The sequence below is a fragment of the Cotesia glomerata genome, linkage group LG4, assembly GCF_020080835.1.
Source record: "Cotesia glomerata isolate CgM1 linkage group LG4, MPM_Cglom_v2.3, whole genome shotgun sequence".
NCBI lineage: Eukaryota > Metazoa > Arthropoda > Insecta > Hymenoptera > Braconidae > Cotesia > Cotesia glomerata.
In genome coordinates, this window is record NC_058161.1 from 738,780 (window position 1) to 754,690 (window position 15,911).

The following is a 15,911-nucleotide window of genomic DNA, read 5'->3' on the forward strand; positions in this document are numbered from 1 at the left end:
CCCCGTGGTTTATTAAAATTTCAACCATTTCAACGTCATGATCAACTATCGCAGCATGTAACAATGTCGGATTTTCACCAAGAGAGTACAATCTGTTTTCTGGTATATCGAATAGCATCGTGTGTAAACCAATAAACTTCCTAATAGCCACTTCAATCCAAAATTCAATGCGTTTTCTAAGACCATCATGTCGTATTGAAACGCATTGAATCGTTGAATCTTACGCAATTTTACTTTGTCAACAGTAGATAATGTCAATAAAAAATATTTATTTAACAAAAAATAATTTTATTAGGTACTTCTCAATAGTTAAATTTAAATTCTAAAAATATAAAAAAAAAAGTGAATACGCTAAAAGTTATAAAGAAAGTGAAATTTTATTTTTTTACAAGTAAAAAATTTTTAATGATTGTTCATATAAACAATAATTAAATATTAATCACTAATTAATCAGTTATTATTGAACTAAAAATAAAAAAAACACTTATTTTGAGTTTCTGAGGGATATTTGTTAATATTCTCAAATTAAATATTTAATATTTTCAAATTATCATCAAAATAATCCCTGATAGCCACAGTTTCAGACCAACCAAGTTGGTGTCAGATAGTTGCCACCAACTTAGCGACAACTTGCGGTCAACTTCCGAATTTGTAACTGTTGGCGCCAAGTTGGCTACAAGTTTCTGAGAAAAAAGAGACCAATCTACTGCCGCAATATGTCGCCAAATTTCTTGAGAAACTTATCGTCAACTTGGTGTGAAAAAGTTTCAGAGCAACTTTTGCTGACAACTTGGTGACAACTTGGTGAACAAGTTGACACCAACCGAGTTACATTCCAAGAGTTGCCGCCAAGTTGGTGACAAGTTGCGGCAGTAGATTGACAGAAAGTTGCGGCCAACTTGGCTATCAGGGTTAAGTTAATACAATTTTAAATAATCAAAATTTAAATAATATCATTATGGTAGTCTCTTTATGCGAAGGAGAGTTACATACTGACAAACTGACAAACTGACAAACTGACAAACTGACATACAAGTGAAGCTAATAAAAAGCGTGTAAAAAATTAAACTCTTACCTTCTGAGAAAAAAAACTTTTATCAGTTTTGACAAATTCTATGGTAGTGACATCTAACCAGTGAAATGTAAACAAACGACTCACTCAAAACAACAATGGCGGTGAATGATGTTATTTTTTACATCAGTAGCAACAGCAAGAGCGGGCCCACTAACGGGCTAATTTTTTAATAGTTTCCACGGCACGCCGCAGTACGCCAAATGCTTAATATTGACTGTCGAAAAACTAACTATCGTGAGCTGATTTATGTCATGCAATGTCCATCCTTTCTGGTATTTTCGGCTATGCTTCAACGGTGATAATTATCCCGTCGGAACTTCTGTATTAATATTTTTATTATATAAATATATTTATATGTTAATCAAGTAAGTTATTATGATTCTGTTGAATCTAATTATTTATCTTCACATTATCAACACTTGAATTTAATTACGCTGGTTCATAACCTCACTGTCAGTTAATAATTATATTTTTTTTTTCCAGGAGTTAGATCTATTAAAAAATGAATGAACAAAATTGTTCTCCGGGGGTCCAGGTTCAAATGGCAATCCCCTTACATCTGCAAAGACTCGAGAGAAGTTTGAATGTCCAGCCGTTTTTATCTCAAGTTAATCATCTTTTTCAGGATCATTTGCAGTAAATTTTTAATTTTTTTCTTACTTGATAGTTTTGTCAATTATTTTTTTAATTGACTAATTAATAATTTTATTATTTGTTGTTTAAATAGTGACGAAGGAGATAACGATGATAACGATGATGATAAGTCAATATCTTCAGACTCTTCCGATGGGTCTGATACTTATGCCAATAATACTTTAAATCACAAGGAAGGTAAATAGAAAAAGAAATTATTGAAAATAATTTTACATGTAGAAATCAAAAAACAATTAAGGGTATGAATTATTTTTATAATTGATTCGTTATAAAAATTTCAAGAATTGTCAGATGTCTGCTAATTTATGACACTGTGATAAATATTTAAGCTGTATTCGAAAATGCTCTATCTCTAGATACTTTAACACTAAGAATTGACCTTGTATCTTGTGAACTATTGACATTTTTAAAGATATAAGTTCATCTTGGTGTTACACTTATCTAGACCTTTCGTTTGAGTACCCACATCAATTTTTCATATATATATATATATATATATATATATATATATATGTATATATGAAAAATATATAAAAATATATATATAATATATATATATATATAATATATATAAATATATATATATATATATTATATACATAAATATATAAAAAATATATCAAAAATGCATGTGGGTACTCAAATGAAAGCATTTGATGAGTGTAACATCAAAATGAATTTATATCTTAAAAAATGTCGATAATTAAGAAATGATCTTGTATCTTGTGAACTATTGACATTTTTAAAGATATAAACTCATCCTAGTGTTACACTCATCAAGAGCTTTCATTTGAGTACCCCCATCAATTTTTCATATATTTATATATATTATATATATGTATATATGAAAAATATATAAAAAATGCATGTGGGTATTCAAATGAAAGCTCTTGATGAGTGTAACATTAGGATGAGCATATATCTTTATAAATGTCAACAGTTAAGAAAGTACAGTGCAATTTAACAAAAGTTATTATTTAATAAAGCAAAATTTTATTTTTTTATAGTTCACAATCGGCAGTCAAATAGTGACTGAAGGTTGCTAGTAAATGTAATTTTTAAAAATAATTTTCTAGATCTAGCTTTAATACAAACTTAAATATTTAAAATAATTTTTAGAAGAACGGATGAACAAGCTGCGACTGTACAACATGTCAAAAATAGGCGACGAAAGAAGATGGCTACAAGACATTCTTCTCTCCGAATCAGACACTGAAAGCGTGTCAATATCCGAGTCCTCGGACACTGACGGTCCCATAACAGAGCAAGACTTCCAGAACATGCTAAAATTTCACATTCTTCGTAAAAAATACCAAGGAAGGTTCTACCAAAAACCCGAAAACATTCAGTATCAGTATTACGGCGCGGGTTTATTATCAAGCTGCGACCGGTTTCCAGAGCACCAGACTCTGATAGTAGGCAATAAGAAGAAAAAAGAAAAAAAGTCTGATAAAAAGCTTACCAAGGTTCGAAAAGATAAAACAAATCACACCAAATCATCCACAAACATCTGCGACGAGCATGACTACCCCGAAAATGAGTGGGGCAAGATGACAGCTTCAACATCTGGATCCTCTGCAACTACAGCAGCAACAACAATGTCAACATCAATGCTGAAAATAAAAAAAGAAGAAGAAGAGCTGGACGAGGCTGACCTGGACGGGATGATCCGTCACCAGCAGCGCTCTCGCAACCGCAAGAAGCACAACACCAAGAGCCCGGAAGTGATGGCGATGCGCCGCCGCAAGATCTGGGTGATGATGTCCAAGAAGGAGCTGGGCAAGGTCCAGCGTGCTAAAATAAACAACCACAAAGAGATGCTGATAAACTGCAAGAAGCTCTCGCAAAATTGCATGAAATACTGGAGGCAGAAGGCCATGCAGTCGCAGAAGAACATGAAGGAGACTCTCTGGCGCGCAAAGAGACTCACCAGAGAAATGCAGTCCTACTGGAAGCGCTACGACCGGGTTGAACGCGAAACAAGAAAGCGTCTGGAGAAAGAAGCTGAAGAGCAGCGCAAGATGGACGTGGAATTGATAGAGGCTAAGCGTCAGCAGCGGAAGCTGAACTTTCTGATCACCCAGACGGAGCTCTACGCCCACTTTATGTCCAAGAAAATCGGGAAAGTGTCTCCGGAGGAGCAGCTGAGGATTCTCAACCAGCTTGATGAAGAGAAGAATCCCAGGTTGATTGGAATTGATGACTATGATAGTGAGTTGATGAAGCAGAAGGCCAAGAAGAATGCCACTGAGGCTTTTGATCACGAGAGAGCCCGCACAAGGCAGTTCGATAGCGCTGCTGGTGTTTCTGGAGTTTCTGGACTCTCCAACGCACCAGCAGTGATATCTCCGCTAGTTTCCCAGGAACTTCGACTGAGCGATACACCAGAGAACCTCGAGCATCCTCAGCCCTCGATCTTCAAGGGAAACCTCAAGGGTTATCAGTTGAAAGGCATGAACTGGCTTGCTAATCTCTACGATCAAGGCATCAGTGGGATTCTCGCCGACGAGATGGGTCTTGGCAAGACTGTCCAGTCAATTGCGTTCCTCTGCCACGTCGCTGAGCGCTACTCCGTCTGGGGACCCTTCTTAATCATATCCCCGGCTTCTACTTTGCACAACTGGCAGCAAGAGATGGCTAGATTCGTTCCCAGCTTCAAAGTGGTTCCCTACTGGGGCAATCCTCAAGAGAGAAAAATTTTAAGACAATTTTGGGACACTAAAGACTTGCACACTAAGGACGCTTCCTTCCACGTTGTCATCACGAGTTACCAGCTTGTAATTACGGATTACAAGTACTTTAATAGGATTAAGTGGCAGTATATGATCCTGGATGAAGCCCAGGCTATCAAGAGCACAAGCAGCATGAGGTGGAAGCTGTTGTTAGGATTCAGCTGCCGCAATAGGCTTTTGTTAAGTGGTACTCCTATTCAAAATAGCATGGCTGAGCTCTGGGCGCTGCTGCACTTTATAATGCCGACTTTATTTGACTCCCATGATGAGTTCAACGAGTGGTTCTCCAAGGACATTGAGAGTCATGCTGAAAACAAGACTGGCATTGATGAGAAACACTTGTCCAGGTTGCATATGATTCTCAAACCTTTTATGCTAAGGAGGATTAAGAAAGACGTGGAGAATGAACTGTCTGATAAGATTGAGATCATGGTTTATTGTCCTTTGACTACTAGGCAGAAGCTGCTTTATTCAGCGTTGAAGCAGAAGATTAGAGTTGAAGATTTGCTGCATTATACTGTTGGCGCTGGTGGCAATGGGGAAAATCCTCCGCAGAATGACAAGAATTTTACGTCGAGTCTTATGAATCTAGTCATGCAGTTCAGGAAAGTTTGCAATCATCCTGAATTGTTTGAGCGACGAGATGCGAAATCGCCGCTGTTTTTTAAGACAATTGATTATCAAGTACCAGCAGTTGTTTATAAATCGCTAATTTTTGACTCGGTTCCTTCTAAAGAGCACTTGTTATTTAATAAATTTAGTGTTTTTAACACTGAATACATTAATAAGTCTTTGAATCATGATACTGATGATTTTGTAGCGTTTACTAGGTTGATGAATATTTCTCCAGTTGAATTGCACCGTATTTTTGTCTTTGGAATCCTTTATAGACTTTATCAGGCTTCGTTGCTGGAAAAACGGGTCAGGAAGATAAAATACTGGGAAGATTGGAGTGTTGAAGAGAAAGGTCGAATAAATTTGATGATAATTCCCAGGCAATTGGTGCTGGAAGATATGATTAATATTGTAAATATTTCTGAGCTGGTTTTTACTAAAAAGATTTTCCAAGGAGAACCTTTTTACACGCACACGACTCATGTGATCCACGCGATGCCTGAAACTATGGCTCACAGGATCGTGAGGAGCACCAAACATGTTTCTAATACTTCTTTGAAGTTGAATACTGTTCGTGTGAATACTGTCCCTGGAATTAAGCCTCAGATTTGTGAAGAGAGCAAGTTTGTCCTCCTGCCGGAACACCGGCATCTACAGCGGCCGGATTTTACAAGGGAATACCAGCCCACGAGTATACCGAGGTTCTTGTGTGATACTAATGAGAAGATTAAGGCCAGTCCGAGGAAGTTGTATGTTAGTAGCAGTGCAGCGGCATATGCTTGGAAGAGGCATGAAGCTTGTGCTGGGCCTTTTGAGCAGAATGTACTCTGGACTGGGTTTGAGAGGACGCTCAGGGTTTTTGATACTGATGTGGAGAGTTTTCATAGGACTTCTGTGTCGCAGATTAATATTCTTGATAATTCGCCTACTTCGATTGTGGATTTTTCTTATGAACCTTTGGGAGGACTGGCTGCTTGCTATCCTGTTAATGGGTGGTCGAATATTATTGTTCCAGGTATGGTTTTTTTTTATTGAGCATTTTTAACAGAAGTTAAAAAATATTGAAAATTTTTTTATAATATTATTGAGAGGATAAGAAAAATTTAGGCATTCGAAAATAATCTCTAGATACATAATTAAGAAATTACCTTGTATCTTGTGAAATATTGACATTTTTTAAGATATAAGCTCATCCTGATGGTACACTCGTTAAGAGCTTTCATTTGAGTACCCACATGTATTTTTCATATATTTTATATATTTATATATACTATATATATGTATATATGAAAAATGCAAGTGGGTACTCAAATGAAAGCTCTTGATAAGTGTAACATCAGGATGAACTTATATCTTTAAGAAGGTCAATGGTTAAGAAATTATATTGTATCTTGTGAACTATTGATATTTTTAAAGATATAAACTCATCTAGATGTTATACTCATCAAGACCTTTCATTTGAGTACCCACATCAATTTTTCATATATTTTATATATTTATATATATATATATATATATATATATATATATATATATATATATATATATATATATATATATATATATATATCAAAAATGCATGTGGGTACTCAAATGAAAGCATTTGATGAGTGAACATCGGGATGAGCTTATATCTTTAAGAAGGTCAATAGTTAAGAAATGATCTTGTATCTTATGAACTATTGACATTTTTAAGGATATAAGCTCATCGCGATGTTACACTTGTCAAGAGCTTTCATTTGAGTACCCACATGATTTTTCATATATTTGTATATATTATATATATGTATACATGAAAAATATATCAAAAATGCATGTGGGTACTCAAATGAAAGCTCTTGATGCGTGTATCATCAGGATGAGCTTATATTTTTAAAAAGATCAATAGTTAAGAAATTACATTGCAATTTAACAAAAGTGCTAATTTTTTAGTAATTAAATTATTGGGAAAAAAAACCTTTATATGTTAAAATTTATAAATATTTTAAGATCAGTTTTTTATTGTAATTGCTTTTTTATGAAATTAATTTTGTCAGGTAGCTTCAGTATTATTTATTATTTTATTAAATTTTGAAAATTTTTTATTTATTTAAGAAATTTTTATTTTTAGATAAACAAACTCTGGTGACAGATGCTGGTAAATTAGCTGTCTTAGATAATCTTTTGCGAAGATTGAAAGAACAAGGACACAGAGTACTTATTTATTCTCAAATGACTAAAATGATTGATTTGTTGGAGGTTTGTTTTTTTTATTTATTTTTAAAAATTTAGTAAGTAATTGAGTTTGAATTTTCTATTAATATTTTTAAAATTTTATAAAATGTGAATAATAATTTTTTTTTAATTTGGAGCTTCTATTTTTGGTCATAAACAATTGAATTAAATTTTTTTTTTATTTTATTGAATGATAAATTTATTAATAAAAATAATTAACAGGAATACATGTATCATCGTAAACATACATTTATGAGATTAGATGGATCATCAAAAATCTCCGACCGACGAGACATGGTAGCTGATTTTCAAAAAAGGTAATTATAAAAAACAATTCTTATCCTTTCATTGTAATAAAACAATCAGTAATATCAATTGTCCGTAATTAAAATTGATATTACTTGCACAGCTCTCAAATATCCATTTATTCATCCAGAATATTAATTAAATATTAATTTACGAGTAATAAAATCTCCGGTGATTCGAATTTCATCAATTGTTTGATTTATAAATGAATAATAATCCGAGAATACAATTTAAATAAAAATATATAAATCTTTTTATAAAACTATTATAAAATCGTTAAATATTTTTTAGCCCCCTATTGAATTGAATACCTTCAACTGTCGCATTAATTTGCATACAGATATTCAAATATATTTTTTGCTCGGATTATTTTTTATTCGTCGGGCTATTCAAATTCATATACGGGTTTATGTTTCAGAGCCGATATATTTGTTTTTCTATTGAGTACCAGAGCCGGTGGTTTGGGAATAAATTTAACTGCTGCCGACACTGTAAGTATATTTTTATTTTATTATTTATTAATTTAAAATTTCAACAAAAAAATTATAACAAAATTTAATTAATTATTTTTTAACAGGTAATTTTTTACGACAGTGATTGGAACCCAACAGTCGATCAGCAAGCTATGGACAGAGCTCATAGATTAGGACAAACAAAACAAGTAACTGTGTACCGACTTATTTGTAAAGGAACTATTGAAGAGAGAATTTTGCAACGAGCAAGAGAAAAAAGCGAGGTATAAAATTATTTAAGAATAATTTATTAATTTAATTTTAAATTATTATTATTATTTATATTATTAAGAGAATAAGGAAAATTTTGTGGCCAGTGTATTTATATGGTAAAATAGGTTTTTATGATTAAAAATTTGCTTTCGAAAATGCTCTATCTCTAGATGCATATTTAAGAAATTATCTTGTACTTCGTGAACTATTGACATTTTTGAAGATATAAGCTCATCCCGATGTTATACTCATCAAGACCTTTCATTTGAGTACCCACATCAATTTTTCATATATTTTATATATTTATATGTTATATATAAGTATATATGAAAAATATATCAAAAATGCATGTGGGTACTCAAATGAAAGCTCTTGATGAGTGTAACATTGAAATGAGTTTATATCTTGAAAAATGTCAATAATTAAGAAATGACCTTGTATTTTGTGAACTATTGACATTTTTAAAGATATAAGCTCATCCCGATGTTACTCTTACCAAGACCTTCCATTTGAGTACCCACATCAATTTTTCATATATTTTATATATTTATATGTTATATATATTTATATATGAAAAATATATCAAAAATGAATGTGGGTACTCAAATGAAAGCTCTTGATGAGTGTAACATTGGGATGAGCTTATATCTGTAAAAAGGTCAATAGTTAAGAAATTACAATGCAATTTAACAAAATTCATTAATTTAATAAAGCAAAGTTTTATTTATTTATAATTCACAAGTTGCTAGTTATTATTATTATTATTTTTTTTTTTAATACAAGTAATAATTTTTTTTTTAATTTTAGATCCAGCGAATGGTAATAAGTGGAGGAAACTTCAAACCAGACACTCTAAAGCCAAAAGAAGTTGTTTCTTTGTTGTTGGACGATGAGGAGATAGAGGCTAAATGTAAGTATGCCAAAAATAATTGCTGGTAATAATAACTATCTCCGTAGAGCAAGTAAATAAATCTTGATTTATAAGATTGATTATTTGCATTTAAAAAATATGATAATTAAAGTGATAGGCATAAGCAAAATCAGAAGCTTTACATATACATTATCTACCGGTTTATGTACATATATATTGTATTTCAGACAGTCAACGAAGCGAGGAGAGAAAAGAGTACACAGAGGATTCTCGAATTGAGCCAAGTATACATCATAAGGAGAAAGACCGGAAGAGGAAGTTAACCGCGCTTCCGTTCAAGGTAAAAATTCACGCCCTTCAGGGTGGGCCATTTAATGCTTCTTTCTCCCCTAAATTTTTTTCATACTGATCGTATCGATATTAAAAAAATAAAATACTTAACTATTTTATTTTTTACTTCTAGGATCCAAAAAAACCATGTCTAGAGAACAATTCCGTTGAAAAAGTAAATACATGCACGGCAGATGCTAGTAATGAGTATTCCGGTACTCTGACAACTGCAACTACTACTATTAATACAGCTACGACTACGAGTTCTACTACGGCTAGTAACGATTTTTCACAGTCGGTGGATACTACTGAGGACTACAGAGCTTCACTTAGTCCTGTTAAATCAGAGGTTTTTATTTATTTATTTATTCATAATTTTATGTTGCTAAATTTTTAGTGTTGCAAATTAACATTCTGATTATAAAAAAAAAAATCCTTCATTTAAATAATCACTCTAAAACAATTTTTTAATTAATAAACGGGATAATTCATAAGAGATTCTTAACAATTCACATTTTCAAAAATATAATCTCATCCCGATGTTACACTAATCAAGAGCTTTCATTTGAGTACCCACATGCATTTTTGATATATTTTTCATATATACATATATATATAATATATATTTTAAAGATATAAGCTCATCCCAATGTTACACTCATCAAGGGCTTTTATTTGAGCACCCACACGCATTTTTGATATATTTTTCATGTATACATATATATAATATATATAAATATATAAAATATATGAAAAATTGATGTGTGTACTTAAATGAAAGGTCTTGGTAAGAGTAACATCAGAATGAGCTTATATCTTTAAAAATGTCAATAGTTTACAAGATACAAGGTCATTTCTTAATTATTGACATTTTTCAAGATATAAACTCATTTTAATGTTACACTCATCAAGAGCTTTCATTTGAGTACCCACATGCATTTTTGATATATTTTTCATATATACATATATATAATATATATAAATATATGAAAAATTGATGTGGGTACTCAAATGAAAGGTCTTGATGAGAGTAACATCGGAATGAGCTTATATCCTTAAAAATGTCAATAGTTCACGAGATACAAGGTCATTTCTTAATTATCTATCTAGAAATAAATAAAAATAATTTATCATTAACTAGGACGAAACAAGCAACGAAGGACTAGTAGTTGACGTAGACAACAACTCAACATCAGGAGGAAGCTCGACTTCCCTGTCCCCGCCAAAAGTCGCTCGTTTCAACCATCACCTGAACTACGGCATAGCCTCCAGCGGCATGAGAATCAGACCCTCAATGAGAGGCACCAGCAAGCGTGGTCGACCTCGAGGATCTCGACGGGGAGGACCAATCGCAGGAAAAGGTAGAGGATTGATGCTTCATCCTCCAGGTAAATCCTCAGCTGCTACGCTGCACTCTGTATCTTCATCCACGTCTGGTGATAATTCTCAAGGTACTAAACAGATAAATAAATACAATTTATTATATATAATTCCTAAACAAATACTTCTAAAGTATAAAAATGGTTTAAAGTATTAAAGAGATTAACAAGAGACTGATTGATCGGATTATTAAAAAAAAAAAAAAAAAAAAGTCTATTGTACTTACAGAGAATGGAAAGGTTATTTGTAATAATTTTTCAGGCGTAGAAATCCACAGTGAATTCGTCACGTTATTTAATTCGCGCATTTAATCTTCCCCTAGCAGTTGTTACGTGCACTTGCTACTCGAGGAAATTCTCATGGGGGCTCCCAGCTCCCATCATCATCCTTTTGGGGTGTGCAAAATGCTTTTATATATTTTAACCGGAGAAATGAACCCTGGCTTTTTTCCTGGTGAAGAAAAATACAGTGCAGAGAGTTAAAATTCCCTTGTGAGATGATATGTGCTTATGCGCACATGTGCGCTCGCAGTAATGATAATAGTAACTGTAACAGCAAGTGTAGCAAACATTTGTGGCTGACATCTCCCCACATTCGATATATATCCCCCATAGACTATTATATTATATTCTTCTCTAGTTTATTCTTACCAGACATAGTCGCTCGCTCGTTTTTTACCCGACGTATTGTGCGATTATTTAAACGTCCCCTTTACTTCTGTCATCTCCAATCTACCGTTTTGTGTGCGAGCTACTATACTAATCTTTAAACGGATCAGTTCTTTTTATCATATAGATATATAATATATATATACTGTATATATATTATTTTACTCACCTTGTATTATTTTACTAGTCTGTTTGATATTAAGCCAATATTTTTTTTTATTAACTTGATAGATAGAGTTTTAAAGCCCTTCATTTTATACAACCCTTCTAGACCAATAGAGTGTTCTTCTTTTTGATATTTTTGATTAGTAATTTCTGCTCTTGATACTTGAAGCGAGATTTAAAGTAAAAGATGTCTTCTGATTTAGATGTATAGGTGGATTGGATGGTGACGGATGACGGATGGCGGGTAGGGGGTAACGAAGAAATATAAGACAGGGGGCCTCATATTACGCTCTTCCAACCTAAAGTAAGCGTGTGTCTGTGTGTGTGAGTCGTCGATAACGCAGGTGCATTGTGATATAGGCAGCTGCAATTATTGTATACGTTCCTTTTAAGTTTTTGATGTGTGTTACTCATTTACTGGCTTCTGAATCGTATTTATCACACTTGCCAATTTTTATATTTCACTTTCTTATTTTTATTAATGGTTTATTTTCTTTAATCGTTATTTCACTGATCCATTTTATTCACTATTTTATTCCTAAAAAAGTTTTTTTAATAACAATAATAATAATAATAATAATTAAAAATTTTGTTTTATTAGACAATGACTTTTGTTAAATTGCACTGTAATTTCTTAATTATTGACCTTTTTAAAGATATAAAGTCATCCCAATGTTACACCCATCAAGAGCTTTCATTTGAGTACCCACATGCATTTTTGATATATTTTTCATATATACATATATATAATATATATTTTAAAGATATAAGCTCATCCCGATGTTACACTCATCAAGGGCTTTCATTTGAGTACCCACATCAATTTTTCATATATTTTATATATTTATATATATTATATATATATATGTATATATGAAAAATATATCAAAAATGCATGTGGGTACTCAAATGAAAGCTCTTGATGAGTGTAACATCGGGATGAGCTTATATCTTAAAAAATGTCAATATTTCACAAGATACAAGGTGATTTCTTAATTATGTATCTAGAGATAAAGTATTTTCGAATGCAGCCTAAATACTCATCATAAAAAATTGACATAATATCCTGGAAACAAAATTTTTCTTATTCTCTTAATAATATAGATTATTAGTAGTATTTTTTTTCATTATTGTTATTTTTTTATTATTATTATTATTATTAAAGGTTTTGACGATGGAAACATTAGTGAAGTAAATACCGTAGGCCGAGGATCCTTATCAATCCGTAGAGGACCAGGACGACCGCGACTAAGACCCGCTGGACCCGGTCACCAGGGTCACCGAATTCCAGGACACCCCAAAAGGATTCAGCGTCCATTACCAGTCCCTCTGAGTCTCAATCAGCTGTCTGTACAAAGAAAATCCCCGATCAGCGACTCAGTTCCGTCGTCCTCATCAGAATCACGGCCTTTTGGTTTCTACACCCAGCAAAGATCTCATCAAGATCCTTAATACCGCAATAGTTAGGCGCATGTACATAAAAACACCTGTAAAAAATTAATTACACTTTAATCAACAATTTTTTTTTAATTTCAGTTTATTAATTCGATAAACTATTAGTTAAATTGACGAAATTTATTTAAATATTAAATTTTTAAAAATGAAAAATGAAATTTTTTTTTTCTTTAAAAAACACGCTTAGTTATATAAGTACATGTTATACTTTTATCATCTGTAAATAGGTTACATACAAATATAAAAAAAAGATCAATTATTTATTTAAATAAATATTAAATTTGTAAATTATTTATTTTTTTTTTAGAGTAAGCGCATAAGCCGCAGCGACCTCATTGAAAATTTGGCGTTAATCCAAAACTTTAAGAATAGATTTTAAAAACCATGCATTTATTATTAAAATAATAATAATAATAAAAGTATTTTTTAAATTATTATTATTTTTTTTTAAATTAAAAATTGAAAATTTAATTTTGTATTCAAAAGTAATAATAATAATTCCAAAAATACATTTATTATTATAATAATAATAATAATTATTATTTTTAAAGAAGAAATAATTTTTAATAATTATTTAATATTTAAAATTTTATAATTAAATAAATTTTTTTAATAGTATTTAATTTAAAATAATAATAATAATTTGAGCATAAAAATTTTAACAATTAAAGCTTAAGAACTAATTGACTCAATTTATTCTGTAGTTTGTTTTAACCATTTAGTTTTTTTCAGCTTAAAGACCCAGTTATTGACACTGGTCTAATTATTGACACTTGCAATTTTATTTCAATTAAAAAAAAAACAAATCAACTCTGATAAATGAATAAATATAATTTTTAAGATAATTGATTTTTTGAGAAAATTAAAATTTTTTAATTAGAATAAAATTACAAGTGTCAAACAACTAGGCCAGTGTCAATAACTGGGTCTTTTACCTTAATAGATTTTTTAGAGCCGCATAAAATTTTTGAATTGTTTAGTAGCCTATTGTAAAATTTAATATATTAATATATTTACTATGATTATTATTGTAATAATGCATATAAATATGTCACTTGTAAATATCATTAAAGGGTAATGGTATTTGGGTGTAGTGGTACTTGTAAACATGGACATTAATGGCAGGTGTAAAACTCGATAAAAAAAAATTATTATTTCACTCAAAGTAATAAGATCAAGTACATTTATATTATAAAATAAATATACGAGAAATTTAAAAGCCGTTTAGCATCGAAATTACCAGAACAGCCAATCAGTAGTCGAATAAATTATTGTTTGGTATTTTTTTTTGGTCTGTACGTCCTACGACCTCGCTCGAGTGTCTATTCTCGATGCGGGTCGTATAGTAGTCGGCAATGCCATATTTACCGGCATACCACTTATTTTCACCAATATAAATAATCACATTAAATAATGACAATAATAACAACAAACCAAACGGGGATATAGCAGTACATTTAATGATTACGGAACTGGTGCGCTTGCACCTGCTCGTTGTAAAAATAATCTTCCAAAATCATTCAATACCATCAGCAATAAACATCAAATTAAATGAATTAATTAATAATGGATTATCATTATTATTATTCTAATTGTTGGTGGAAATTTAACTAATTACCCAAATTGCCAATTTATTAATGTCTACCTTCATTACAACCTAGTAGTTTAAATTACTCCACATGTACCTCTAATTAATATATATACATGTAGATGTGTATTGTATATAATAATAAATGCATAACTTATTAGCGCGTCCGGTATGTTGGCCAGTTCGCACGTGCCTAATGAATAAATAATAAATAAAGAAGACGAACCAAGGGGTCGGTAAACTCCTTAGGTGGCAATAAACTTCATGCAAACTGTTACTTCACCGGAACAGTCGTTTTATTTTATGTATGTGTTCTCGATTGTTTCTTCAATATGTCATTTCTTCTTTACAATGTTTTATTTATTATTTTGTCTTCTTTTTATAATAATTATTTTTATTCAAGGGTAATTAATTAGACTGTCATTAAAATACTTCACCTCAAAATTTTTTATTCTTCATTGATGTTTTTTGCATCTTCTTAAATTTATTAAATGCTTCTTTTTATGAGATTATAGTTAGCAGTCACTTGACAATTTTTTAATTTTTTTTTTAACAAATAAATTTGTTCCAAAAAAATTACATTTTTAATTTTTTTTAATTTCTGTCAATTTTTTTTGCTATAATTTATTTGTTAAAAAATTTTTAAATTATTAAATATCTGCCAAACTTTCATTTCTTTTTTGAAAAAAAATTATTTTTAACAAACAATTTTTTTTTAAGAAAAATTCAATTATTTTGACAAGTTTTTTTTATTTTCTTCAAAAATTTGTATCTGAAATTATTATTAAACATCTTGGACTCTAAAATTGGGTTTAAGATAGAATATAGTGAACATAAAGCCAAATTTTTGACAGTTGGATAATATTAGCCACCTGGTGGCGAAAATTAGAAACAAAATTTTATGAAACTGAAATTAGCTGACAGCTGCCATTTTGTAATTCTTACAACAATTAAATTACTACTTAAAAAACATTAATTTTTGACACGTTTACAAGTAGAATTTTTTATAATAATTTATTTATTGAAAAAAATTCTAAAAAGCATCAAGCTAACTTCAGTATTCTTAAATTTAATAATTCAAAACAGAGTGATAGTGTTGATTGACATTTTTTGGATTTAATTAAAAAGTAAAT

At 30.9% G+C, this 15,911-nt stretch overlaps 1 protein-coding gene across 2 annotated transcripts; it reads left to right on the top strand.

Annotated features, from left to right (window-relative positions):
- The first annotated feature begins 1,058 nt into the window (after positions 1-1,058).
- LOC123264129 (chromatin-remodeling ATPase INO80) lies at positions 1,059-13,476 on the top strand. 2 transcript variants are annotated; one of them, XM_044727267.1, is made up of 13 exons: positions 1,059-1,440; positions 1,559-1,711; positions 1,803-1,906; positions 2,849-6,091; positions 7,187-7,314; positions 7,513-7,607; positions 8,015-8,087; positions 8,174-8,332; positions 9,129-9,231; positions 9,420-9,532; positions 9,656-9,871; positions 10,664-10,973; positions 11,947-12,180. In XM_044727267.1, exons 2-13 carry the CDS (start codon positions 1,578-1,580, stop codon positions 11,967-11,969), a joined length of 4,701 nt encoding a protein of 1,566 aa, XP_044583202.1. In that variant the 5' UTR covers positions 1,059-1,440; positions 1,559-1,577; the 3' UTR covers positions 11,970-12,180. The 2 variants fall into 2 exon arrangements, with proteins under 2 accessions (XP_044583202.1, XP_044583201.1); XM_044727266.1 differs by lacking the exon at positions 11,947-12,180 and adding an exon at positions 12,901-13,476 and having other exon boundaries at positions 1,062-1,440.
- The last annotated feature ends 2,435 nt before the right edge of the window (positions 13,477-15,911 follow it).

Excerpts from the sequence above, each read along its gene's own strand:
- LOC123264129 (XM_044727266.1), top strand. The coding sequence starts at position 1,578 with ATGAATGAACAAAATTGTTCTCCGGGGGTCCAGGTTCAAATGGCAATC. Across the intron at positions 1,907-2,848 it reads TACTTTAAATCACAAGGAAG|AAGAACGGATGAACAAGCTG; the intron begins GTAAATAGAAAA and ends AATAATTTTTAG. Across the intron at positions 10,974-12,900 it reads GTCTGGTGATAATTCTCAAG|GTTTTGACGATGGAAACATT; the intron begins GTACTAAACAGA and ends TTATTATTAAAG.